A 27,580-nucleotide genomic window follows, 5' to 3' on the forward strand; every position below is an offset into this window, starting at 1 on the left:
AACCCAGACACTGACTTCACTGACAATCATCTTAATGTGCTTGTTGAGTCTGACATTCCAATGTCTGCGGGAGGAGCACACAGGCCCCTCTGATGTGAAAACATTTACACAGGGCTCTTCTGCTTACTGCACGCTGGAACCAACACAACAGCTTTGTGAGCCGGGGAAATGGGAGGTTGAAAGGAAGTCGATGCCAGTACACTGGAGATCAGCAGTTTCAGAGCACGGCCCCGGGCAAGGCCATGGTCAGTGCTTTATCTCATCTCCGGTGGCAGGCCATCTTCCCTACAGATTGCAATGGGCGGTGGCACAAATCAATTCAACAGCTCCACAGGGGAATCATCAGCTTGCGGCAAAATAATCCCAAACAACTGCTGTTCCTGACTGTTGACTGTATTCCTACAGAGCCCTCAGAGAACTGGTAAAACAGGCCGCACTGTTAAACACCCTCACGCTTTCAGAACTTAAGGTTACATTTTAGCTGTCACCGATAAATATTCACCAGTAGTCACAATCAACGGGGTTCAATTAGTTTCAACATTCTAACATGATGAACAGTATGGATTTTCCATTCTGGTTTAATTTTCTCTCTTGGTATAAAGAGAGCTACAGATATACCACAAGGCAGTGTCACCCACGCCTGGTACGCTGACATCCCCCTGAGCATTAAAGACAAAATCTTTCTCTTCAGAGTTAACGTCAAGATTATCCCACTTATCATTTCCAAGGGCACTTGATATTGAACAGGTTCACTGTCAGACATGCAAAAAAAAACAGGATTGTGAGAGGCGAATGGGATGTTAGCTCTTAAATGAATGGACTGAGATCACAAGTTACAGTGTGGTTATGTAAAGGTCTGGTCAAACACCAACTGGACTACGTTATTGGTCAGTGGGGACGGACAATATCAGCCTTAAAGCAAGTGAAATGCAGTTTCATTAGACTAGCAATGATTCTAAAAATAAAACTGGCTGCACAAAACAAGGCTATGTTCCCTAGAAAGTGATATGTGAAATAATTAAAGTATTTAATTAAATGGTGCACAGAAACTATACCCATTGCTGCGGAGCTTACAGCAAACATTGAAATCAAAATTTGACAGTTCGGAGATATTATCAAGAAGTCGTCTCCAGTCCACGCCGGAAGCACTGAAAGTCTGCAAAGCTGTGTCTCAAAATTAATACACTAGTACTGGAGGCAGTCCAAACTTATTACGTTAATTCCTGGATATGAGGATTGTAAAATCAGCTAAACGAGTTTTATCTTTAAATCATTAGAATTTAATAATATGGCGAGGTAACCTCATTGAAATGCAGAAAGTGTTAAGGTGACATGACAGGCTAGAGGTGCAATGGGAGAGTCTTGAACAAGGGGGCAGCCATTTAAATCCAAGGCGGTTAGGAGTTCTCCCTCATTGAGGGTGTGAGATTTTTGGAATTTTCTACCCCTGAAAGTTGTGGAGACTGGACTACTGGCAGGATTTAAAGAGTGGGGGGGATTGAGTACTTGAGGAACTGCAACAGAAGAGAAGACGAGGTCAATTGAAATAAGGCTTCATAGGTATATTTAAGGCAGAAGTTGATCATTTCCTGATCAGTCAGAGCATCAAAGGATATGGCAAGGAGTCAGGTGTATGGGGTTGAGTGGGATCCGGGATCACCGTGACAGAATGGCAGAACAGACTTGATGGGCTGAATGGCCTAATTTTGCTCCTTTGCCTTATGGTCTTATGGACTTCAAGAATGAGCAGTGAGGATATTACTATCTAGCTAGCTTCACCAACGTTAGGATTAAGAAACTTGTTGGTATATCACATGCTGATGAGGATCACTTGAGCAATAATGGCATTACTTTCTCTTCAGGGTTAACATCAAGATTGCCTCATGTATCAGCTCTGAGGGCTCTTGCCACTCAACATGCTGACTGCACACAAACCTTGGTCACTGGAATTGTGAGACAAAAGCTCTACCAGCAGCTATGCTGTAGCTACACTGTAAGCAAGACTCCACCAACCATAAGGGCTTTAACATGGGGTACCTTTTCCACCACTGTTATTTCATGACAAGACTTCACCCAGTGCTGTGTGGACACCACCCTCAGTTTCTGATAAACTTAGGATGCTATAGAAGAAACTTCTACAAGTCTTTCCCCTGCTCTCCCTCACACCTCCCTGGGTAAACTGCTAAATAGCAGCAGGCATTTGCCTGTACAGCGTCGCTGTGATCACTGCCTGGCTGAGAGGTACAACACTTCTACAGGAATGCTTTAATAATGCTGATTATTACACAGAAAAGTCACACAGTCCCATTATCATTGTATTCTCTACATCACTTATCTTCCTCACTAATATTTTCCCTTTAGTTGAGGGAAATAAGAAAGGCAATCTCTCTCATAACGAGAACACTGTTTGCACCGACCCAGATGACACCTCATCCTGTCCCACCCCAAAACACCCCAACATTTCTTTGAGGTCTCTTATGTGGAAATGGTCATTATGAGGCCTTTTGTCCTTGGAGTGACGGAGGATGAGAGGTGACCTGATAGAGGTATAAGATGATGAGAGGCGTTGATCGTGTGGCTAGTCAGAGGCTTTTTCCCAGGGCTGAAATGACTAGCATGAGAGAACACAGGTTTAAGATGCTGGAGAGCAGGTACAGAGGAGATGTCAGGGGTAAGTTTTTTTACTCAGAGAGTGGTGAGTGTGTGGAATGGACTGCCAGTAACACTGGTGGATACAATAGGGTCTTTAAAGAGACTCCTGTACAGGTATATGGAGCTCAGAAAAATAGAGGGCTATGGGTAACCCTAGTTAATTTCTAAAGTAAGTACATGTTTGGCATAGCATTGTGGGCCAAAGGGCCTGTATTGTGCTGTAGGTTCTCTGTGTTTCTATTATTGCTTGGAGATCTCACAAACACACTTTAACATTGGCTAACGGGCTATCTATTGATAGGGGAGGGTAGGGAACAACACAAGATCATTATTTGTAGAAGCAGAATTAGGCCATTTGGCCCATCAAGTCTGTTCCACCATTTCATCATGGCCGATCCATTTTCCCCTTCTCCTACCTTCAATAATCAAGAATCTATCAACCTCTGCCTTAAATATACCCAATTACTGGCCCCCATAGCAGCCTATGGCAATGAATTCCTCAGATAGAACATGAAACAAAAATGAGGAAATTACAACTGAACAGCATTACTTGAAACCAACGGCAATGGGACCGTGACCAGCTGACAGCGCAGTGTAGAGCTTCCTGGAGGTCAGTAACCAGTGGTGTTCCTCAGGGATCTGTACTGGGGCCCAGCTCTTTGTGATTTGTATAAATGACTTGGATGATTAAGTGGAAGAGTGGGTTTGTAAGTTTGTAGTTGACACAAAGTTGGTGGATAGTGTAGAACGTTGGTGTGAATCAGAGCTGGACATTGATAGGGTGCGGAGCTGGGCTGACAAGTGGCAGACGGAGTTCAATCTGGAAAAGTGTGAAGTGAGACACTTCAGAAGGTCAGATGAAGGCCGAGTGTGTATAGGGTTAATGGCATGATTTTAGCAGTGTGGAGAAATAGAGGGATCTTGGGGTCCACATCCATAGCTCTCTCAAAGTTGCCATGAAGGTTGATAGGGTTGTTATGAATGAGTATGGTGTGTTGGCCGTCATTAGTTGGGGAATTGAGCTGAAGAGCCACAAATGTTGCATCTCCATAAAATCCTGGTTAAACCACGCCGAGTTTTTTTTGGGAATGGGACCCGCTCTTGGTGTTTCACAACTGGCTGTCGTTCAGCACACCAAGGGCTCGGCCTAAGAATTCGGCTCGCCTTTGGAGGCCTAGGATCCCGGGTCTCTGGTGATGGGTGGATCGAAGGTCGGTGTCACGGCAGGAGATCTGAGTGTCGTTGGGGGAGATGGAAGACCTACAGTTGTGTGCCCAGAGACCTGAGATCTTTGGGCACAGAGCTAAAAAAAAAGAGACGTAACGGACTTTTAACATAGTAAACCAGCGAGACGTTTGTCATGTCTCCCCTCTCGCTATGAAACGGACACCTCATTCTCCCTTATTAGGGAGAGACCGCCTGTGGTGTGTCGAATGTCGGGTGAACAATGTAGTCTTTGGGGTAACTGCAAGTCTGTGTCTTTTCGGTTGCTTTGCTCACGCTTGAGTGCTTGGTGGTGGGTGCTAATGCTTTTTTTTTGCCAGTGGGGGCAAGGGGGGATTGTTGTTTGCTGCCACTTACAGGCAGGAGGGAGGGGAGCTGGTGGGGATTTTGGGGTTTTAACATTTAACTGTCATTCATTCTTGGGGGCACTCTTCTGTTTTCATAGATGGCTGTGAAGAAAAAGCATTTCAGGATGTATATTGTATACATTTCTCTGACATTAAATGTATCTTTGAAACCTTTGAAACATTAAGAGAAATGACAAGGAAATAGCAGATGGAATACAGTGTAGGGAAATGTATTGTTGCATGCAGTTTGGGCAAAGGAATAAAGGTGTAGACTATTTTCTAAACAGGGAGGAAGTTCAGAAACCAGAGGTGCAAAGAGGATCCTGCAGGATTACCTAAAGGTTAATTTGCAGGTTGAATCATTGGTAAAAAAGGAAGATGAAACATTAGCATTTCATTAGTGACACTCGACATAGATTGGGAGACTGTTTTGCTGAGCACCTAGTCTCCAACCTGATGGCATAACCATTGTTTTCTCAAACTTCCAATAACGTCCCCTCCACCTTTCCATTTCCCTCATCACCTCTCTTTGGTGCTCCTCCCCCTTCCCCTTCTTCCATGGTCTTCTATGCTGTCCTATCAGATTCTCCCTTCTCCAGCCTTTTATGTCTTCTGTCAATCAACTTCCCAGCTCTACACTGCGCTGTCCCCCACCCCACTTCCGGTTTCACCCATCACCTGCCACCTTGTACTTCTTCCTCAACCCCACCAACCTTTCTACTCTGACTTCTCATCTTTCTTTTCCAGTCCGGGTGAAGGGTCTCAGTCCGAAATGTCAACTCTTTACTTTTTTCCAAATGATGCTGTCTGGCCTGCTGAGTTCCTCCAGCAGTTTGTGTGTGCTGCTTTTTCTTTCAGCTCAATCATTTACCCTTTGGTGCTTGGTCAGGCTGTGATGAAGCAAATATTGTCAGGAATCAAAAGGGTAATGTTCTATCCTGATGATATTTGTATTTGTATTTCAACATCAGGCCAACCCTGATCCCAAGCCAATTTTTGAGAGAGCATGGAGTACACAATTAAACCACACAAGTTTGAGAACATTTTGAACACCATAAAATACCTGGGTCATATGTTGGACAGGTTGGGGGGAATGAAGGGGGAAGATGTACATTGCACTAAGGAAGAGTTTGAAAAAATCAAGTAGGCACCCAGTCCTAAGATCATCATAGAACTCTGATTGCAAATGACTGATACATACTAAATTTGACAATGTAGGTACAACATTTCTAACTAATGATCTGTTATTTCAGTCCTGCTTGTTAGATCTTGCTCCTGTAGTTTACTACTGAACTTCCTAAAGTGCCACAATGATTTGGAGCATTGTGAGCATTTTCTGCATCTCATAAAGGATGCACTGGCATCGGAGGGGGTCCGGAAGGTTTATGAGAACAATCCCTGGAATGAAAAAGTTAATACATGAGGAGAGTTTGATGGCTCTGTACTTGCTGAAGTTTAGAGGAGTTGGGTAGGGAGGGTACAATCTCATGGAAACCTACTGAATATTGGAAGGTCCAGATAAAGTGAAGGTGGAGAGGATGTTTCCAATAGTGGAAGAGTGGAGAATCAGAACAGTCTCAGAATAAAAAGATATCCCATTAGAACAGAGATGAGAAGGAATTTCTTTAGCCAGGGGAATCCGTGGAGTTCATGTCACAGACAGCAAGCCTGGAAGTCAAGTCACTGGGTATATTTAAAGCAGAGGGTGACAAGGGCACCAAAAGTTATGGAAGGCAGGAGAATGGGGTTGAGAGGGAAAATAAGTCAGCCATGATCAAATGGCAGAGAAGACCTGAAGGGTTGAAAGGCAAAATTCTGCTCCTATGTCTTATGATCTTGTGGTCTATGATTACATTCAACAAATATTTCACGAGTTGTAAAGAGAGAACTCAATGTTGACAGTTATAACACACAAGTCAAGGTGACGTTCTGGGTTGGGCACGTTGCTATGAGATAGATAAGGTACGTAGGCTGAAATCAGTAATATGCTATTGCTGTTTAGTAGATCTGTGAGAATGAGGAGTATACTTCACCCTGGAGCTTGTTGCCCTGTGCGAAGAGGTAATGGCCGGCTCTGATCTTATTCTTTTTACCCAGCTTTGTCCCAAATTCTTTAGAATTTTGGCAGGCAAAAGTAACTATTGCTTTCTCCGCCGGATGGCCCCGTCCTGTGTTAAAGCACGTAGTTCTGTTCCTCTACCTGGCTTGAAATATTTGCCGTGGTTCTGACTTGTCCCGGGGATTCCTCTTGACTGAGTTACCTCCAGAGGTGACGGGAACATCTGGTGAAGGGGATCGAGGAGCGGCATTGTGATTCCTCAGGGAAGGAGCAGAGGGTGCGGCGAGTCTCCACTCCACTGGAGGCATGGGACTTTGGGACCTCGACAGGATGAGTGCTGTCTGTGGCTTGTTTGGCTGGTCTGTCCTGGTTGGCAAGCGAGCCCTGATCTCGTGCGTGGGCATGGCGGCTCTGTGTGGGCTGCTGAACCTTGACATTTGCTTGTGCGCTGTTGAAAATTCAAGAGATTATTGATCAATCAGTGGAAATTGGTCAACACCCATATCACTCAATAGCTGATGTATAGGGGTTAGGCCCAAGGTTTACACAGACTTCCTGCAAATGGTGTAATCAGAACCTCCCCCAAAACTCAAATTGGAACCAAACCAAGGTGTCGTCCTTTTATATTCTGTGCCAATAGACACCATGTTATGGATCCTCTCCACTGTGTCTTTATTTGCTTGTACCATCGCTTCTTTCAATGCTCCTCTTCCCATTTTTTAATAATCTTACTCCTTAAGGTACAGTTCCTCGCCCCCTTCTTACTAACATATTTCTCTACTTTTGACGGTGTCTGCCACTTTTCTTCCTACCCTGCCAACAGCTTTCTTTCTATCTGCTGTGCCCACGACTCGGAGATACTGGCAAATTCAGCACAATTCACCCACATGCTCATTCCAGGTTACTTACATGTGTAATGAGAATAGGAACTCAACCAGATCTACTCTGCCAAGCTTCCCTTGATCATTTACCTCTGACTCCCTATTCCAACTTCCTACACTTGCGATGTCTTTTTTAATAAATCCCTTAACTCAAGTCAAGTCACTTTTTATTGTCATTTCGACCATAACTGCTGGTACAGTGCACAGCAAAACGAGACAATGTTTTTCAGGGCCACGGTGCTCCATGAAACGGTACAAAGACTACACTGAACTAAGTAAAACAACAAAAAAACTACACTAGACTACAGACATACCCAGGACTGGATAAAGTGCACAAAACAATGCAGGCATTACAATAAATAATAAACAAGTCAAAAGGCACAGTAGAGGGCAGTAAGTTGGTGTCAGTCCAGGCTCTGGGTATTGAGGAGTCTGATGGCTTGGGGGAAGGAACTGTTACATAGTCTGGTCGTGACAGCCCGAATGCTTTTCCCAGGTGGCAGGAGGGAGAACAGATTGTATGAGGAGTGCATGGGGTCCTTCATAATGCTGTTTCCTTTGCAGATGCAGCGTGTAGTGTAAATGTCCGTGATGGCAGGAAGATCTTCTCAGCTGACCTCACTATCCACTGCAGGCTCTTGCGATCTGAGATGGTGCAATTTCCGAACCAGGCAGTGATGCAGCTGCTCAGGATGCTCTCAATACAACCTCTATAGAATGTGATGAGGATGGAGGGTAGGAGATGGACTTCCCTCAGCCTTCACAGAAAGTAGAGACACTGCTGGGCTTTCTTTGCTATGGAGCTGGTGTTGAGGGACCAGGTAAGATTCTCCCCCAGGTGAACACCAGGAAATTTGGTGCTCTTAACAATCTCTACCGAGGAGCCGTCGATGTTCAGTGGGGAGTGGTCGCTTTGTGCCCTCCTGAAATCAGCAACCATCTCTTTTGTTTTGTTCACATTCAGAGACAGGTTGTTGGCTCTGCACCAGTCCGTTAGCCGCTGCACCTACTCTCTGTAAGCTGACCCATCGTTCTTGCTGATGAGACCCACCACGGTCGTGTCATCGGCGAACTTGATGGTATGGTTCAAGCTGTGTGTTGCAGCACAGTCGTGGGTCAGCAGAGTGAACAGCAGTAGACTGAGCACGCAGCCCTGGGGGGCCCTCGTGCTCAGTGTGATGGTGTTGGAGATGCTGCTCCCAATCCAGACTGACTGAGATCTCCCAGTCAGGAAGTCTAGGATCCAGTTGCAGAGGGAGGTGTTCAGGCCCAGTGGGCTCAGCTTTCCAATCAGTTTCTGAGGGATGATTGTGTTGAATGCTAAACTGAAGTCTATGAACAGCATCCGAACGTATGTGTCTTTTTTGTCCAGGTGGTGGGTGATGGCAATGGCGTCTTATGTTGAATGGTTAGGACAGTACATGAACTTCAAGGGGTCCAGTGAGGGGGGCAACAGGGTCTTGATGACAAGTCTCTCGAAACACTTCATGACAGTGGATGTGAGTGTAACAGGACGGTAGTCATCGAGTCATTAATAGCTGTTAACTTAACAGCTATTGTCTGATAACACTTTATTCTATTGAGAATAGCGCACGATAGGCCTTTCCGGTCCTTCGAGCCGCTTTGCCGAACAACCCCCGATTTAACCCGAGCCCAATCACGAGACAATTTACAATGACCAACCGGTATGACTTTGGACTGTGGGAGGAAACCTGAGAACGCAGAGGAAACCTAGCATGCAGGGAGAACATACAAACTCCTTACAGACAGCAACGGGAAATGAACCCAGGTCGCTGGTACTGTAAAGAGTTGTTAATGAACAATATTCTGCCCATTTCCCTCCCTATTACTCAAGGAGTTTTACAAGCCACAATCTGTCAGTTAAGATGGCAGCTCACTGGGTAGTTAGAATGTTAAGAAACCCGAATAAAAGTATCACTGCAAACATCTTTTGTGGCCATTATTTAACATAATTTGCCACAGAAACAGGGACGAGTCAGTTACTTGGTCAATTTATACACTGGCCCAGATAGACTGAAAAGAAAAGCTGTCAGGATCTGAGGCGAGAGCCGAATTCACTCACTCTCTGCAATGGTCACTCCTCTCTCCGTGACACTGAGGCTATGAAGACTGCCTCAGCTGATATGCTCCATGCCCACTAATATGACGAACCTATAAGTGAGGCTTTGGGCCTACTCCGGGGTTCGGATCAGAGGAGTCAATTTGGTTCGGAATGCTGTTGTTCACTTCAATTGTTTGCATGATTTGTGTTTTTTTTCCCCTTTCTCTTGCGTATCAGGTGTTGGTCTTTTATTTATTTTGTTTCTTTAATTGGGTTCTTTGGTGTTTCCTGTTTTGTGACTAAGCGGACAAATCTCAAGATTGTATAATTTATTCTTTGATAATAAAGGTACTTTGAATTTGCCTGTCTGGAAGCCTTGAGTAGCTCAGCACACAGGGAGCAGGATGACTCTCCCTCACCTGAACTCCAATTCCAAATGGGACGATCATTAGAAAGCATTACCCCATCGGCCCTTCAGCACGATGAAGACAGGAGGAGGCTGGAGGGTGTGTAAGGACAGTAAAAGAGTAAACAAGCAAAACAATTACAGCCAAGCCAATGTAAAGTGGATCCTTTCAATCAGCCTACCATGTTCAGCACCTGGGCCCTGCCTGCCAGAGCAGTATTCAATAGACAATAGGTGCAGGAGTAGGCCATTCAGCCCTTCAAGCCAGCACCGCCATTCAATGTGATCATGGCTGATCATCCACAATCAGTATCCCGTTCCTGCCTTCTCCCCATATCCCTTGACTCTGCTATCTTTAAGAGCTCTATTCAACTCTTTCTTGAAAGCATCCAGAGAATTGGCCTCCACTGCCTTCTGAGGCAGAGCATTCCAAAGATCCACTACTCTCTGGGTGAAAATGTTTTTCCTGAACTCCGTTCTAAATGGCTTACCCCTTATTCTTAAACTGTGGCCTCTGGTTCTGGACTCCTCCCAACATCGGGAACATGTTTCCTGCCTCTAGCGTGTCCCATCCCTTAATAATCTTATATGATTCAATCAGACCCCCTCTCATCCTTCTAAATTCCAGTGTATACAAGCCCAGTCGCTCCAATCTTTCAACATATGACAGTCCCGCCATTCCAGGAATCAACCTTTTGAACCTACGCTGCACTCCCTCAATAGCAAGAATGTCCTTCCTCAAATTTGGAGACAAAACTGAACACAATACTCCAGGTGAGGTCTCACCAGGGCCCTGTATAACTGCAGAAGGACCTCTTTGCTCCTATACTCAACTCCCCTTGTTATGAAGGCCAACATGCCATTAGCTTTCTTCACTGCCTGCTGTACCTGCATGCTTGCTTTCATTGACTGATGTACAAGAACACCTAGATCTCATTGTACTTCCCCTTTTTCTAACTTGACACCATTCAGATAGTAATCTGTCTTCCTGTTCCTGCCACCAAAGTGGATAACCTCACATTTATCCACATTAAATTGCATCTGCCATGAATTTGCCCACTCACCCAACCTGTCCAAGTCACCCAGCATTCTCCTAACATCCTCCTCATATTTCACACTGCCACCCAGCTTTGTGTCATCTGCAAATTTTCTAAAGTTACTTTTAATCCCTTCATCTAAATCATTAACGTATATTGTAAATAGCTGCGGTCCCAGCACCAAGCCTTGCGGTACCCCACTCGTCACTGCCTGCCATTCTGAAAAGGACCTGTTAATCCCTACTCTTTGTTTCTTGTCTGTCAACCAATTTTCTATCCATGTTAGTACCCTACCCCCAATACCATGTGACCTAATTTTGCCCACTAATCTCCTATGTGGGACTTTATCAAAAGCTTTCTGGAAGTCCAGGTACACTACATCCACTGGCTCTCCCTTGTCCATTTTCATAGTTACATCCTCAAAAAATTCCAGAAGATTAGTCAAGCATGACTTCCCCTTCGTAAATCTATGCTGACTCAGATCGATCCAAATATGCCACTATTTCATCTTTTATAATTGACTTCAGCATCTTCCCCACCATTAATATCAGGCTAACTGGTATTCATCAATCGCTACTAAATATCCATGGGAATGTGGGTTACCCACGTCCTTCACCCATACCAGATCGTGGGAAATGATGGTTTTCTCCAGTGCTCAGCAATTTACAGAATCTTACCCAAGTTATACCAAAGAAAAACTTCAAGAGTCAGGTGAACAAAGTGATTAGCGGAGCAAAACTTTGAATTGGCCGGTCCTGTTACTCAGTTATTGCCATGCTGCCCACCCCTTTCCTCCTGAGTTAACCCATTCCTAACCAGCAGGCACTTACCGAGCGATGTACAACGGCATGGGTCGTGCTTGTCGAGGTAATGTTCCAAGGTGTCCCAACCCCCACCCACACGCACCATCACATGGTTCCGTAAAATCTGTAGAAAAACAGCAGAAGAGCAACAGGAGCATTGACATCTTGTGTTCAACAATAAGCTACACAATTTTGCATTTTTAATTTCATTTCTGGAACAAAGTGCAAAATGGGAATTCAGTTTTACATAAGAAACTTTACATAAGAATCAAAGATGGGGTTTCAGGATCAAAAGATGGAATTAGTGTCCAAGGATAAGTAAAATCAATGACCCAGTCTGATAGAACAACTGGCAATTGTTACGTGGTCAATAATAATTTGATCTAGTCCTTGTCCAGTAATTCAATTCAATAAAATCAGATACTTGGGAAGCTAGGCAGCATCTGCGGAAAGTTAACTGAGTTAACGTGTCAGAATAATTCAGGTTAAAGCAGTTAAGTTTCAGAAAGGGGCAGGGAGGTTGCAGGGGGAAACAGAGAGACCCTGCACTGGAAAATATCCCATTTAACCCTATCGCTTTGCTTCTGTGTTATAACCAAATCTTTAATCATGGAAATGTACTGGGATGTGCTGGCATTAAAGGCAGTCCAACAGAGATTCATTAGGTTCATTCCTGGGACAAGAGGATGGCTCTATCATGAGTGACTAAAGGAAGTACATCTACACTGTACTCTTTACAATTTAGAAGAAAGTGAGCTGATCTTATGAGACACACAAGATCTTTAGGGGGCATGAATAGGGTAGGTGGTGGGATGTATCCTCTAGAACCAGGATTGCCATCCTGGGGTCCACAGAGCCCTCAGTTAATGGTGGGAGTCCATAGCATAAAAAATGTTGGGAACTCCTGCTTTAATGGGAGAATCTCTAATGAGGGAACATAGTTAAGGCTGGGAGCATGGTTATTTAAAACTTTTTCCACAGAGAGTGGTGAATTTCTGGGATTCTCGGCACTCAAGGCTTGTGGAGACTGGATCACTGGCAGACCTTGAAGAGCCTTTAAATGATTGAAATTTTTTTGAAATGATAGTTGTGGACAACTGCACAGTAGAGGAGAAAGAGCTTGGAGAGGATCAGCCATGAACATGCTGGATGATGGGGTAGGCTTGAGGGGCCAAATGCCCTACTGTTCCTACTTCCTTAGGTCCTCCTGACCTGTTATCAGATGTAGATTAACAAAAGCCTTTCAGAAATCTAAATACACTTTATTCATTGGCTCCTCTTTGTTGATTCAGTTAGATCCATCCTCAAGGAGTTTGAATAAATCTATTATACACTTTTTCCCTCAGAGGAGATTAGTTCCCCGTCTTTAGCTCAGTTTCGACCCTCAGAGGGTGAACTGAGCTGCCAGTGCTTCCCCTCCCATAACAGTACAGGTGAATCTGCCATAATCGGTCAATCACCCAGTTACCAGCATTTTAATTCCCATTCCATTCTCATGCTGACATGTCTGTCCTTGGCATCCTCTACTGCCAAGGTGAGGCTAGAAGCAAACTACAGGAATTAGACTTATTGTCCACCTGGGTGGTCTTCAATCTGGCAGTTGAACACAGAATTCTCCAGCTTCCAGTAAAACTGCTCCCTCTGTCACCCATTCACATTCCTCCTGATCCACCTCGATCCTATTACTATGTCTCTTTACCCTCCATCAGTCCGTCACCCTCCCACTGATCCTTCTCCCCCACTGTTCCAATATGTCCTCCTTAACCACCCCCCGTACCTTTATTCCATGCTCCACCTTCATCTCTTATCAGTTTCCATCTTCTTCAGCCCTATGTCACTTCCACCTATCCCTTTCTGTCACTATTCCTACTCTCCCCTTGCCAATCTTCCTATCACCCCCTCACCTGGATCCATGCATCACCTGCCAGCTCTTGCTCCACTCCTTTCCTCCACCTTAGTCAAAAAAAATCAATGACCTGGGGTGTGGATTTCCCTTAAATAGTAGAGGAACATGCATTGAAGTAAAACCTTAATACCTCTAGAATAGTGAAAATTTACTCTTTTAGAAAGTTAAGTCATTGATCACACTAACAAACTTTATCAGATGTACTTTGATGGGAACATGGCTGGTGGCATCGTGGTCTTGTATGGCAATTCCAATGCACAGGAACACCAGAATCTTCAGGGTGGACTCTGTCCAATACATCACGGGCATATCCTTCCTCACCATCGGCAATATCTACACGAGGTGCCGCCTCAAGAAGTCAATATCCAGCAAAGATCTCATCACTTGGGCCACCTCACAGCTACTGCTGGGCGAGAGGTACAGAAGCCTGAAGACCCAAACCACGAACATCTACATCCTTTCACCATTCTGTTCCTGAAATACCTTGCACAACAACCATAATCATAATCATTTCCTCAGTGCAGCAACCTCATGACCACTTTGATCACTTGGCACTACAATCGACATTGTTTTTTGCTCTAGTTGTATAATTTATATTTTTCTTTGAATGCTCTTGTCTGGTGCTACGTGTCTGTGATGTTGCTTCAAGTAAGCTTTGCATTGTACCTGTGCATACATAGACTTGTGCATCTGACAAGAAACTTGACTTTGACTTTGCAACTCCTGGTCTAGAAGAATGGTGGCTGCAGAAAATACCTGGTTAATCACTTGAAAAGTCCAGAGCTGAGAAATGAATATCTCACTCACCCTCACAAAAATCAGGGTGTTGGAGTCTCCCACCTTATACTTCCCTTCAGAGACCTTAACCATGGGAAACTGCTCTGGGCAGGTGCAGCGACTCACAAGATGGCAAACCTGTGGGTTAAAAGTACAATGAATGCGCATTTAAAATTCTGCTTTCACAACTTCAACACTTCTTCAGACACGTCACAATTGGCAGTCTTTACTTACTGCTTGTTACGTCACTGGCATTTAGGGCAATAATGAAAGTCCTCCCTCTCTGGTGGTGTTCAGGGCTTCCTTCATCATCTCAGTGGCTTCCTCGCGGTTTTCGCTACCGTCAGTCATGCAAGACTCAGGAATTCTGTCGCACTCAGATGTAGAAAGATACTTCATTGCTGCTTCCATAACAGTTTTGTTTGACCAGCCAGTGTTGTTAACCCTGGGCTTTGCCCCCAAACCTGGAGGACCAGTGGACCACTCTTAGCCTGGTCTCTACACTTTGACCTGTTTGGCATGGGCAACCCTACCAAAAGCTAAAGCATAAAGCTCTGACTCCAGCTAACATAGCTCTCCAGGTCATTGAGGTACGCAAGCCACCAAATCAAATGACAAGTTTGTGGTCCTCCTGGAGGTGGTCGAGGCTTTACTGATGACACAGTCTGGGGAGGGGCAGAGCCACACAGGTTTGTTTCTGACCTCTGGTGCAGACTGATGGATGGATGGACGTGGAACAAAACTACCAGGCTTTGTCAGTCTCCAAGAGAGAGTCAAACACCTGCTTTGATGTTACTTCGTGCATGCATTACTATCAATATCCTGAGGGTCATCATTAACCAGAAACACAGTGGGACCAACCACATAAACGCCATGCCTACAATAGTGGATCGGAGGATAGGTAGCCAGAAGTGAGACATTTCCTGCCCTTTCCAGCATCAGCAAGACCAAGTCAAGAATATGGTTGACCTGCCTGCACAAATGCAACTTCAACAACACCCAAGACTGTTATTGTGTACGATTCTGGTCACCAAATTAGAGAAAAGATGTCAATAAAATAGAGAGAGTACAGCGGAGATTTACTAGACTGTTACCTGGGTTTCAGCACCTAAGTTACAGAGAAAGGTTGTACAAGTTAGGTCTTTATTCTTTGGAGCATAGAAGGTTGAGGGGGGACTTGACAGAGGTATTTAAAATTATGAGGGGGATAGAGAGAGATGTGGATAGGCTTTTTCCATTGAAAGTAGGAGAGATTCAAACAAGACAACATGAGTTGAGAGTTAAGGGGCAAAAGTTTAAGGGTAAAACATGGGGAAACTTCTTAGCTCAAAGAGTGGTAGCTGTGTGGAACGAGCTTCCAGTAGAAGTGGTAGAGGCAGGTTCGATATTGTCATTTAAAAAAAATTGGATAGGTGTATGGACAGGAAAGGAATGGAGGGTCATGGGCTGAGTGCAGGTCGGAGGGACTTGGTGAGAGTAAGCATTCAGCATGGACTAGGAGGGCCGAGATGGCCTGTTTCTGTGCTGTAATTGTTATATGGTTAAATGGACTCAAACCCATCCAAGACAAAGTGGCTCATCAACATAAAATCCAAATCCTACCGATCTTAACACCAGCAGGAAAACTGGAGGAATCAGTAAAACTCAAGTTGCACATACACTTGGGAGAACTCGAGCAGAAATACTTTAATACTGTGCACCTACAGAATAAATATGGCCTGACAAATGCTTCTGAGGCTTTGTGCAATGTTTGGTGGAAGCTGAACAATGTCTTTACAGCACACTATAGGTTCTCACAGCTACGGCAAACACCCAACAAAAACATAGATTACTTCATCAACCTAACAATGCAGGAATGCAAGTGCAAAGATTTTACTCTGAGCAAATGCAAAGAAATTACGCTTATTCGAGCATTGATTGTGGGAGGACAAAGGAGAGCATTCTGCCGGAAGAGTACGATTTGTGCTGGGACAAAGCATGCTCCACAACTCACCACCAGGAGGCAGTCAAGAGGAGCTTTATACAGATTTAGCCCCCTTCCAAGAACATCATTGTCTGCCAGGGGATACACACCCGCAGCCTGCAGACTCCATGGAGATTGCGTAAGCCTCCACAGAGATGCCAGAGATTCCACAGTGAAGAAAGTCACGCCCAATGGTCCGATTTCAAGCCCCGAAAGACGGTTGGCCAGTCCTGTCAGTAGGTACGGCTCCTCGAGAAGCTGTGTTCCTCTGAGCAACACTCCATGAGAAAATGGCAAAGTGTAACCATCAGCTCACGCAAGGAGACAGCCGGAGCATAACAGTGGGCACTCTGGCCCAAACCCATGACTGGGCCACTGAAACAGCATCTTTACTTGGTTACATTCAGACTAGACGAACAACCCGTGAGACTTGAGCTGGAAGCTGGGTCAGCTGCACACGAATTACTCTTACACTAGATTCCAAAATTGCAACTGCCGAACTCGATGTTCTGCAGCCACATGGGAGCTTGTGTGGACGTGCGTGGTGTTTTTACAGACACAGTGGTTCACTGGGGGTGCCTATTTCACTTAACCACTCGTGTGGTCAGGGGGAGGCCAACAGCCCAATCTGCAAGATGGAAATTGGATTAAAAATATACCATCAGTTCTGTCTTGCATCAGCCATATTACGGGGAGCCCAGTATGGATATCCCTATTACAAAGGCACCAGCAGATTTTCCAAGCTGATACTTTGGGTCATTACCGTGGTCCAGCAGCTAAATCTAAATTTAAGAGAAGTTTTACAAGGCTCACCCAGTGCCGTATGTGGTGGGCACAAAGGTAGAAAATGAACTTGATCAAACACAGAGAGCAGCTGTGATACAGATGGCCATCACCAGTGCAGAATTTAAGCAATTTCTTGTGAATAATGGCATTAAGCATCTGACAACAGCTCCATACCATGTAGCATCAAATGGCTCGGTGGTACCGCCCGTGAAAACAGTGAAATGATGCTTTTCCAAACAAACACAGGGTGACCTGATGACAAAATTAAGCAGCTTCCTTTCCAGTATCGGGTTACCCTAGATGAACTTACAAGTGCATCGCCCGCGTAAGTAACGTTTAGCCACAAAGTACGCAGAAGATTAGATCTACAGCCAGCCATCCAGGAGCCAACTTGCAGCGAGAAGCCATGAAACAAGAATACGATATACACACCAGGCTGTAAATGTCTGGTGCCAGAGACAAAGTCTACACACGCATCTTGCAGTAAGAAAACTGCCCATGACTGTTGTCTGGAATTGTCATTCAGGTAGCAGAACTTGTGCTAACAGAATTATTAGGCAACATTTGGATTATATACGCAGTGGACTGATGTGGGGTCCAAGGAAGCTACAGAAGCTTCCTCTACTGATGAAGATAGGAACCCAGCAGATGAACTAATAGACAGCATCAAGGGAAGAGAAGATTCACAGCCCTCTGCCCTCAACATCAGCTAACCAGGAAGGCTGAGAGGGAAGCTGCCCACAAGTGTGCACTGGTCAAGTGACCAGTACCAAGCGCGATAGATATTGGATCATTTTTCTCACTTCTCAGCCCAGCTCTGCATCCTGGCAGTGCTCTGTTGGAACCTATGATGGTCTCCTACATTATCCACAACACCACCAAACTTTGTGTCATCCGCAAACTTATTAATCTACCATTTCACTCTCCCATCCAAGTCATTTATAAAAATCACAAAGAGCATGAGTGCCAGAACAGATCCCTGTCGATCACCACTAGTCACACACCTCCAGGCAGATTATACTCCATCTACTATCACCCTCTGCCTTCTGTGGTCAAGCCAATTAGAAATTCACAGTCAATTCTCCCTGAATCCACGCCTCCTGACATTGTGAATCATGGGGAACTCTGTCAAATGGCTTACTACAATCTATAACCAGCACATCCACTACTCTGCCATCATCAATTTGTTTTTTCACTTCTTTGAGAAAGTCAATGAAGCTGCAAGGCTGCGAGCTCCCCGTACTAAACAGTCAACCAGGCTCGTGGGCTGCATTCTGCCCCTAGCAAAGTGATTCTAACTCTCCCTAATCAGACTACACTTCTCCAAATGCATACAACTCCTGACTAAGAATCTTCTCCAATAGTTTGCCTGCTACCGATGCAAGACTCACTAGTCTATGATTCCCAGAGTCATCTCTATTACCTTTCTTGAACAGTGTTCGCCTTTCTTTACCAATCTTCTGGTATTACTCCTGCGGCCGGTGAAGATGGAAAAATCATTGCCAAGGGTGCAGAAATCTCTTCCCATGCTTCCTGTTGTAATTCTGTCTGGCCTGGGACTTAGCTATACTAAAGTTTTCCAAAATATCCAGCACACCCTCTTTTTGTTTAACTTCACCATGTTCCAGCACATTAGACTGTTCTATGCTGACCTCACGTTCATCAAAGTCCCTCTTGTTGTGTATTTACTATCTCAGTTATTTTAATATTGTAAATATATTGTTTGATTAAGCGTTCTTTGTTGCTTACATAATTCATAACGGGTTATATGTAAAATGGCATATATCATTATGCCATGTCATAAGTCCACACTTCCATGAATGTCATGCGCCGTTGACCATGACTTTTTCTTCCATCAGTTTTTCCTCTCACTTCAAGCTGTTCGAGAGTTATACTACATACAAGTTGAGATGCATCATATATTGAGTTGCACAAGAAGAGTGTGGTGACCTGCCCCAATGACTATCACCCAGTGGCACTTACAGCCACAGTGATTAAGTGTTTTGACAGGTTCGTGATGAAGCACATCAACTACTGCCTGAGAAGCAACTTAGATGTGCTCCAATTTGCCTACTAGAGCAGAAGGTCCACATCAGATGCCATCTTATTGGCTTTTCATTCTGAACAGCAAAGATGCAAACATCAGGATGCTCTTTATCAACTGCAGCTCAACATTTAATACCATCATCCCCTCAAAACTAATCAATAAACTCCAATATGTTGTCCTCAATACCTCTTTATGCAATTGGATCCTCAATTTCAATTGTAGACCCCAGTTAGTTCAGATTGACAACATCATCTCCTCCATGATCTCCATCAGCACAGGTGCACCACAAGCCTCCTGCTCCACTTGCTTTACACTTATGACGGTGAGGCTAAGCACAGCTCCAATGTCATATTCAAGCTTGCTAATGAGACCACTGAGTGGCTACACTAGGGCTATTATAGACTTTATTAAAACAGATGTGGATGAGTGTGACCCACAAAATCATTCAGGGCTTCCCCCAATCAGAAGTCCTGGATGAACAATGAAATCTGGAACCTGCTGAGAGCCAGATCAGAGGCATTCAAGTCTGGAGATCAAGAATGCTACAAGAGGTGCAGGTATGATATCCAAATAGCCATCTCTCAGGTGGTGGAGATTCTGGACTGGACTGGAATCAATGAGGGATGCTTGACAGCTCTGGCAGGGTTTGAATGCCATAACCTCCAACAAAGCCAAATCTTGCTGCATAGGGGACGGCAGAGCTTTGTTTCCAGATGAGCTCAATGTCTTCTATGCTCACTTTGACCACCAGAACAGAGAGGATCCATCATGCACCTCTATGTCTCCTGATGATCCTTTGGTCTCAGTGTCTGAAGATGACATGCAGGCTGCCTTCAGGAGAGTGAACCCAAGGAAAACATCTGGTCGAGATGGAGTATCTGGCTGAGTACTGAAGACCTGTGCCAACCAACTGACTGGTGTATTCACGGATATCTTCAATCTCTTGCTTCAGCAGTGTGTGGTACCCACCTGCTTCAAGCAGGCTTCAATCGTACCAGTGCCCAAGAGGAGCATGGTAACCAGTCTAAATGACTATTTCCCAGTGGCACTTACACCAACGTTGATGAAGTGTTGAAACATATCAGCTCTTGCCTGAATGGCATTTGGATCACTCCAATTTGCCTACTGAAGCAACAGGTCTACAGCAGATGCTATCTTGTTGGCTTCACACAACCCTGCAACATCTGGACAGCATAGATGCATACATCAAAATGCTCTTTATCGATTACAGCTTGGCACCTAACACCATCATCCCCTCAAAACTGATTGATAAACTCCAAGACCTGGGCCCTCTTGTGCAAATGGATCCCAGGTTTCCTCACTTGCAAATGCCGTTCAGTTTGGACTAGCAAGAACATCTCCTCCACAATCTCCATCAGCACAGGAGCACAGCAGGGATGTGTACTTAGCACCCTGCTCCACTCGCTTTAAACCTATAAACGTGTGACTAAGTACAGCTCCAACACCATTATCAAGTTTGCTGATGACACCATTGTTGTGGGCTGTATCAAAGGGGCTGATGAACCAGCACACAGGAGGGAGATTGAAAATCTGGCTGAGTGGTGTAACAACAACAACCTCTCACTCAATGTCAATAAGACCAACAAACTGATTGTAGAGTTCAGCAGAGGGAAACCAAAGGTCCATTAGCCAGTAATCATTAGAGGATCAGAGATAGAGAGGGACAGTAACTTTAAATTCTTGGGTGTCACTATCTCAGAGGACCTGTCCTGACCCTCTCATATAAATACAATTGTGAAAAAAGCACACAGTGCCTCTACTTCCCCAGGAGTCTCCGGATGTTTGGCATGTCATTGAAAACCTTGCCGAACATCTATGGGTGTATGTGGGAAGTGTGCTGACTGGCTGCATCACTGCCTGGTATGGGAACACCAATGTCCTTGAGTGAAAATCCTATCAATGGTAGTGGATTCAACCCAGTACATCATGGGTAAAGCCCTCCCCACCACTGAGCACATTTACATGAAACATTGCCATAAGAAAGCAGCATCCATGACATCTAAAACTGTGACAAACTTCTATAGATGTCTAGTGCAGAGTCCATTGATCGGCTGCATCTCAGCCTGGTAAGGGAACACCAATGTCCTTGAATAGAAAACCCTACAAAAAGTAGTGGATTTGGCCCAGTCCATCATGGGTAAAGCCCTCCCAGCCACTGAGCACATCTACATGAAACACTGCTGCAGAAAACCAACAGCCATCGCCAGGGACCTCCACCACCCAGGACATGCTCTCTTCTTGCTGCTGCCATCAGACTGAAGGTACAAGAGCCTCAGGACTCTCAACCTTGAGAGTTCAAGAACAGTTACTACCCTTCAACCATCAGGCCCTTAATCCAAAGGGGATAGCTTTACTCGCCCCATCATTGAAGTGTTCCCACAAAAAATGGACTCATTTTAAAGGACTCTTCATCTCATGTTCTCAATATTTATTATTTTTTTTATTATTATTATTTCTTTTTACACAGTTCTACACTCTGGTTTAGTGCACCGGTTGGGCAGTCTTTCGTTGATTTTGTTATGGTTAATATTCTATGGATTTATTGAATATGCCCAAAAGAAAATGAATCTCAGGGTTACATACGGTGACATATAATACTGTATATGTACTTTGTTAATAAATCTACTTTGAACTTTATTGCCACAGATAGCTGTGGGGGCCAAGTCATTGGGTATACTTCAAGCAAGAAGTTGATCGATTCTTGATTAGTAAGAGCATCAAAGAATACAGGGTGGGGGGGGGGGGCAGAAGAACGTGGTTGAGAGGGAAAATAAGTCAGCCGTGATTGAATTGTGAAGCAAACTCCATGAGCCAAAAGACCAATTCTGTTGCTATGTTTTATGTTCTTGTGACTGATCAGGAGAGCTGGCTTCACAGTTTAGTGCACAGCTTGTCATGTGGTGCTGGTAAGACATTAAGGTTTCAAAGGGGAACCAGAAACAAAGTCAGTCATGTAACTGAGAAATAGGACCTTCACTCCACTGAGTCTGTGTCGACCTTCAATGATCCTCTTATGCTAATTCATCTTACTTCTCCCCACACTCCCATCAACTTCTATCAATTTACAGTGGCCAATTGACTATCCTACTGATCTGCTCCTCTTTGGATGTAGCAGGAAACCAAAGCATCCAAGGGAAGCCCATAGAGTCACTGGGAGAATCTACTCAGACAGCATCCAAGGTCAGGATCAAACCCAGGTTATCACGGCTGGGAGGCAGCAGTTCTATAACACGTGCCTGTGGAACCACATGGAAGGAGCAGAGAGGTGGCACCAATCAGATGGCTCATTGAAAGGACCAGTGCAGGTATCCACAGAGCAGCCATGAACATCTTACCCTTCACTTCTCGTGGAGCATGGCCTGAACGTTCATTCACAGCTCACTCACCATCTCATCCAGGTTCTTGAAGTCACACAACTGCTTCTGTGGTTTGGGTTTGGGAGGGATAACCTCAGCAGGTAGGTCCATCTCCTCACGGATTTCTTCCTCAATCTCCTCCTCCATCTGAATGAGGACAGGAGCCAACATGCCAAACTTGGAAGCTCTCCTGGCTACCTCCAGCAGACACAGCACAAAGTTCTTCTCGTTCTTCCTCAGAACCAAGTCCTCTGTCTCAAACATGAGCACATCTGCAATTAAAACAAATGCACAACAATTTAGTTACAGGCAGACAAGGAATCAGTGCAAAGAACTGCATTTGTGCCGTGGTTTTAACAACCTTGAGGGATCAGCAACCTTTTTAAACCAGATAAGAATAATCTTAAGTGTAGCTACTGCAGTAATACTTAAAACAGTCAACTTGAATATAGTCTGTAAAGAGGTAACTGATCAGTTGCTTACTGAAGTTGATCTCGAGTACCCGAGTGCAGTGGAAGCTTTTATGTTTATAAGACAAACAGGTTGTGCAGGTTGACTCTGTGGTTAAGAAGGCATATGGTGTATTGGCGTTCATCAATCATGGGATTGAGTTTAAGAGCCAAGAGGCAATATTACAGCTATATAGGACCCTGGTCAGACCCCACTTGGAGTACTGTGCTCAGTTCTGGTCACCTCACTACTGGAAGGATGTGGAAACTATATAAAGGGTGCAGAGATTTACAAGGATGTTGCCTGGATTGGGGAGCATGCCTTATGAAAACAGGTTGCATGAATTTGGCCTTTTCCACTTGGAGCGATGGAGGATGAGAGGTGACCTGATAGAGGTGTATAAGATGATGAGAGGCATTGATCGTGTGGATAGTCAGAGGCTTTTTCCCAGGGCTGAAATGCCTAACACAAGAGGCCACAGCTTTAGGGTGCTTGGAAGTAGGTACAGAGGAGATGTCAGGGGTAAGACTTTTTATACAGAGTGGTGAGTGTGTGGAATGGGCTGCTGGCAACAGTGGTGGAGGCGGATACGATAGGGTCTTTTAAGAGACTCCTGGACAGGTACATGGAGCTTAGAAAAATAGAGGGCTATGGGTAACCCTAGGGAATTTCTAAGTAAGGACATGTTCGGCACAGCATTGTGCTGTAGGTTTTCCATGTTTCTGTGTAGCCCATTGGCTTGAAAGTCCCATTTGAAAGGACAACCTCTGCCAGTGCAGCAATCCCTCCGTAGTCCACTATATGTTCACAGCGGCGCAGTAGCATAGTGGCGAGCACAGTACAGGCGACCTGTGTTCAATTCCCACCGCTGCCTATAAGGAGTTTGTATGTTTTCCCTGTGACCGCGTGGGTTTCTTCCCACAGTCGACAGACGTACCATTTGGTAGGCTGATTAATTTGTGATTAGCCCAGGATTAAACTGGGAGATTGTGGGCAGTGTGACCCAAAGGGCCAGAAAGGCCTGTTCCACGCTGTATCTCAATAACTAAATAGAAATAAAACGTTTGCTGTGTGCATGGAAAACTCTCAAGTGCTTGCTGCTTTCCTTGCTTTTACCTGTGTCCTGCCTGGGTGATTTCCTATTGACACAAGAGGTACTGGAGTTGTTGGAAATCGAGCAACACACACCGTGTGCTGGAAGACACCGAAGAAGGCTCTCGGCCTGAAACGTCAACTCTTTATTCCCATCCATAGATGCTGCCTGACCTGCACATTGTGTGATTTCCTAGTACTACTGGATTAGAAACTTCTAAATTCATCTTCTTTCAATCATACATTTTATTTACATCATTGGTGTAGCAATGACATCAGAGACAAATGTCATCCTGCCTGATGCTAAGTCACTGACCTGAAAGGTTAACACTCTTTCCCTCTCCAAAGACATGCCTGGCCTGTTGAATCTTCAGGATATTACACATTTTAATTTATTTATTAATAAAGTTGTTATTTACTGCATACAGGAAGTGGCCATCCAGCCCACTGTCCATCCAGGCCCCTATCAGTCCTGTTCCCTTCTCCTTATTCCTCTGTGGCACTGCAGTGCTAGTCAGCTCCCCCTGGGCTCATCTGACAGCTCCCTACACTGGAGGGCAGTTTACCACAGACAATGAGCCTGCCACAAAGTCTTTGGGGTGTGAAAGTGGAACACCTGGTCTTCCAGCAGAACCCGTGTAGATAGAGAGAAAACATGCAAGCTCCACAAAGATCGCACTGGAAGTCGGGATCAAGCCTGCTCACTTGGCCTAAGAAGTTCAAAGTAGATTTATTATCAAAGTAGGTGCCCTGTGCTGAGATTGGTCTCCTTGCAGGCAGCAATGCTGAGTTTTCACCACTCTGCCATCGTTTGCTGATCGGTATGTCACAGTAACACTGCGGGAGAGGGCTAAGACCACTCCAGCAGGGTCTTCATTGTGTCTCTGATCCTCCAAGAGGACCACAACCTTGTCGGAGGGTTTGGAGGCTTGCGTGCCTTAATGAGCCAGAGAGCTACAGTCAAGGCTTTATGGTTCGGCACTTGGTAGGGGTCACCCTTGCCAAACAGGTCAAAGGGTAGAGGACAGACTGGTGGTCCACCAGATCTCCAGGCTTCAGGGTTCATCTCAGGGCTAACAACCCCGACTGGTCAAAAAACAAAAATTGTTACGGAAACAGCAATAAAGAATCCTTCTACATCTGAGTGCGATGGTATTCCTGTGTCTCCATCTGGGTCTTGCATGACTAACAGTAGTAAAAACTGAGAGGAAGCCACTGAGATGATAGAGGAACACAGCCATAGTTGGAGGACTTTCATTGCTGCCCTAAATGCCAGTGGTGTAATGGGGAGCAATACACTCTCTGATCACTGGGCTAATCCTTACACAACTATCAGCAACAGACCTTCCACTCAACGTGTCTGCTCTCATCTGTAACTAGTATCACATTCAACTACACTAGACCACGAGTTAACTTCCACGAATAGTATCAGAGCTGATCAAAAGCTTCACACGGAGAACAGAACCTCTCAAATGGAATAGCATTTGGAACTCCTCAATCCACAAGCCAGGTGCACCCTCCCTTTCCCAAACCACTGAGGGCCTCCATCTCGAAATAAATGAGTGGAAATACTTTCCAACCAATATAGTGACGTCTTTGCTAACCAATATTGCTTCAGAGATCTACACACTTCATACAAGTGGACAAGAACATCAGGAACAAAAATAGACCATTCAGCCACTCAAATCACTTCTAATCCATAGCATCATAAAAAAACACACATTACATCTGTGCTGACATAAAAGCTCTATCCCAACTTAAACCCGCCTTCTAGCACTAGGTCTGTGGCCCTGTAGTCTACAGATGATGATGATGTCGACTCAGGCCTGAGGGGCCAGCGTCGGGCATTTTCATGCCTTACAAGGCGTGGAACGAAAGATATTTCGCAGTATTTTTTTCTTTATTTTAGGTTGCGAGCTCAACACTCAACCAGGCGCAGATGGAAAGCGTACTCGGGAACGGCCTGACTGGACTCAAACCCGGGAACCCCCGTTCCAGAGTCCGACGCTGATGTCACTGCACCACCAGCCACCAGAGGTCCAAGCATAAATCCAAGTACTGTGGAAATGCGGTGAGGACTTTGACCTCTGCCACCCTCTCACCCTCTGTGCAAAGAGGATTCATTTCACCTTCCCTCTGATCCTCTTACCACTTACTTTCAATCCCTTTGACCCTTTCACTTGGGAAAATTTTAGTGAACCCCCTCAGGCCTCACACATTTTATTCACCCTGGTCAAACTTCTGCTGTCCCAAACAAAATAACCCTGACCTTTCCTCATAGCCACAATTTTCTAATTCAGGCACAACCTTGCAAATCATCTCTCCATTCTGCCTAGGGCGGGGGTCGGCAACCCGCGGCTCCGGAGCCACATGTGGCTCTTTTACGTCTGTGCTGCGGCTCCCTGTTGCTTTGGGAAATAATTGGTTGTGGCGACCCTTTTCCTGGCACATCCGAACCGACTCACAATAAGATAGCCTACGGGGGTTTGCGAGCACAGAGCTTTGGAGCCTCTGCGCCATGGGGGGGGGGGGCAGGTTGAGGGAGGCTTAAAAGTGAGGCTGAAGATTTCGAATAAAGTTTTTTTCCTTCGACTGCAGTTACCGACTCCGTGTCGTAATTTTAGCGCTGCGTGTAGCACACCGCTACATGGTCAGTATTTAATTAAAATGTATTTTATGTTAGTTTGTTAGTTTTTGAAATGTAAATCTAAATTTGAAGATTATGGTGATCTTGTACAATCTAAATAAGACGTTGTGGCGACCCATTTGCTGACACATCCGAACCGGCTCACAATTAGCCAGCGTTCAGGCTAAGGGAGATAGCCTACGGGGGTTTGTGAGTACGTGTCTTTTGCAGCATCCGCGCCCATGGGGGGCGGGTTGAGGGAGTCTTAAAAGCAAGGCTGTTTAGTTCGAATAAAGCTATCTTTGACTGCAGTTTACTGACTGCGTGTAGCAACCGCTACAACGTGTTTTTATCGCTGGCTGTCCAGAGGGGAGGTGCTGAAACGCTTTGTCGCGTGTCTGGAAGAAGTGAAAACTTTCCTGGGCAGCAAAGGGCTCAACTTTCCTGAGCTGGAACAGCCAGAGTGGCTGGAAAAGCTACACTTCATGGTAGACATGACAGCGCACCTGAACACGCTGAACACAGCTCTTCAACGGGGTAAGGACGTACAGCCCTGCACATGTTGGAGGATGTTTTGCATTCGAGCGCAAGTTGACGTTGCTTGCCAGAGATTTACAGAAAGGCACATTGTCTCACTTCCCCAATTTGAGAGAGTTCAAACAATGTCACGACATGATAAATTCGGAGTATTTACATTCTGCAATCATCGCAATGCAAACATCGTTTGGGAAACGCTTCTGTGAGTTCAGAGAGGAAAAAAACACATTATCCTTCCCGGTCACTCCCCTAAGCATCGATCCATCCCTACTGAATACGACTGCATTGTCAGGTGTGAGTCAACCTGAACAAGGATGATAAATATTTTAATTGCGTATTATTTTACGTATATTCATATGTTTTCATTGTTCAGTGAAATAGTCCTTTTATTTTTCAGGTTGACAGCTGGCTGACGTTATTTTTGGTTTGCTGCTGGCGGCAAATTTAAGTTTGGCGTTTTTCATAAATACAAGAAGGACTCAAATAGACGTTGAGTATTTTACTTAAAAGTAACCTTCAACCCAACGTCTTTTTTTCGGAGTTCAAAA

General features: G+C 45.0%; 1 protein-coding gene across 1 annotated transcript in view; it reads right to left on the reverse strand.

The window, feature by feature from the left end:
- The window catches only part of LOC132395862 (GAS2-like protein 2A), a 40,420-nt gene that overhangs the window by 5,517 nt on the left and 7,323 nt on the right, over positions 1-27,580 (reverse strand). Inside the window, exons 2-5 of the mRNA XM_059972981.1 lie at positions 22,358-22,599; positions 14,185-14,292; positions 11,499-11,595; positions 6,424-6,730 (exon numbers count right to left, since the gene is read on the reverse strand). Of these exons, the coding sequence (XP_059828964.1) occupies positions 6,424-6,730; positions 11,499-11,595; positions 14,185-14,292; positions 22,358-22,599 (754 nt within the window). The remainder of the gene's footprint in view (positions 1-6,423; positions 6,731-11,498; positions 11,596-14,184; positions 14,293-22,357; positions 22,600-27,580) is intronic.

This window comes from Hypanus sabinus, chromosome 6, assembly GCF_030144855.1.
Source record: "Hypanus sabinus isolate sHypSab1 chromosome 6, sHypSab1.hap1, whole genome shotgun sequence".
NCBI classification, from domain to species: Eukaryota; Metazoa; Chordata; class Chondrichthyes; order Myliobatiformes; family Dasyatidae; genus Hypanus; species Hypanus sabinus.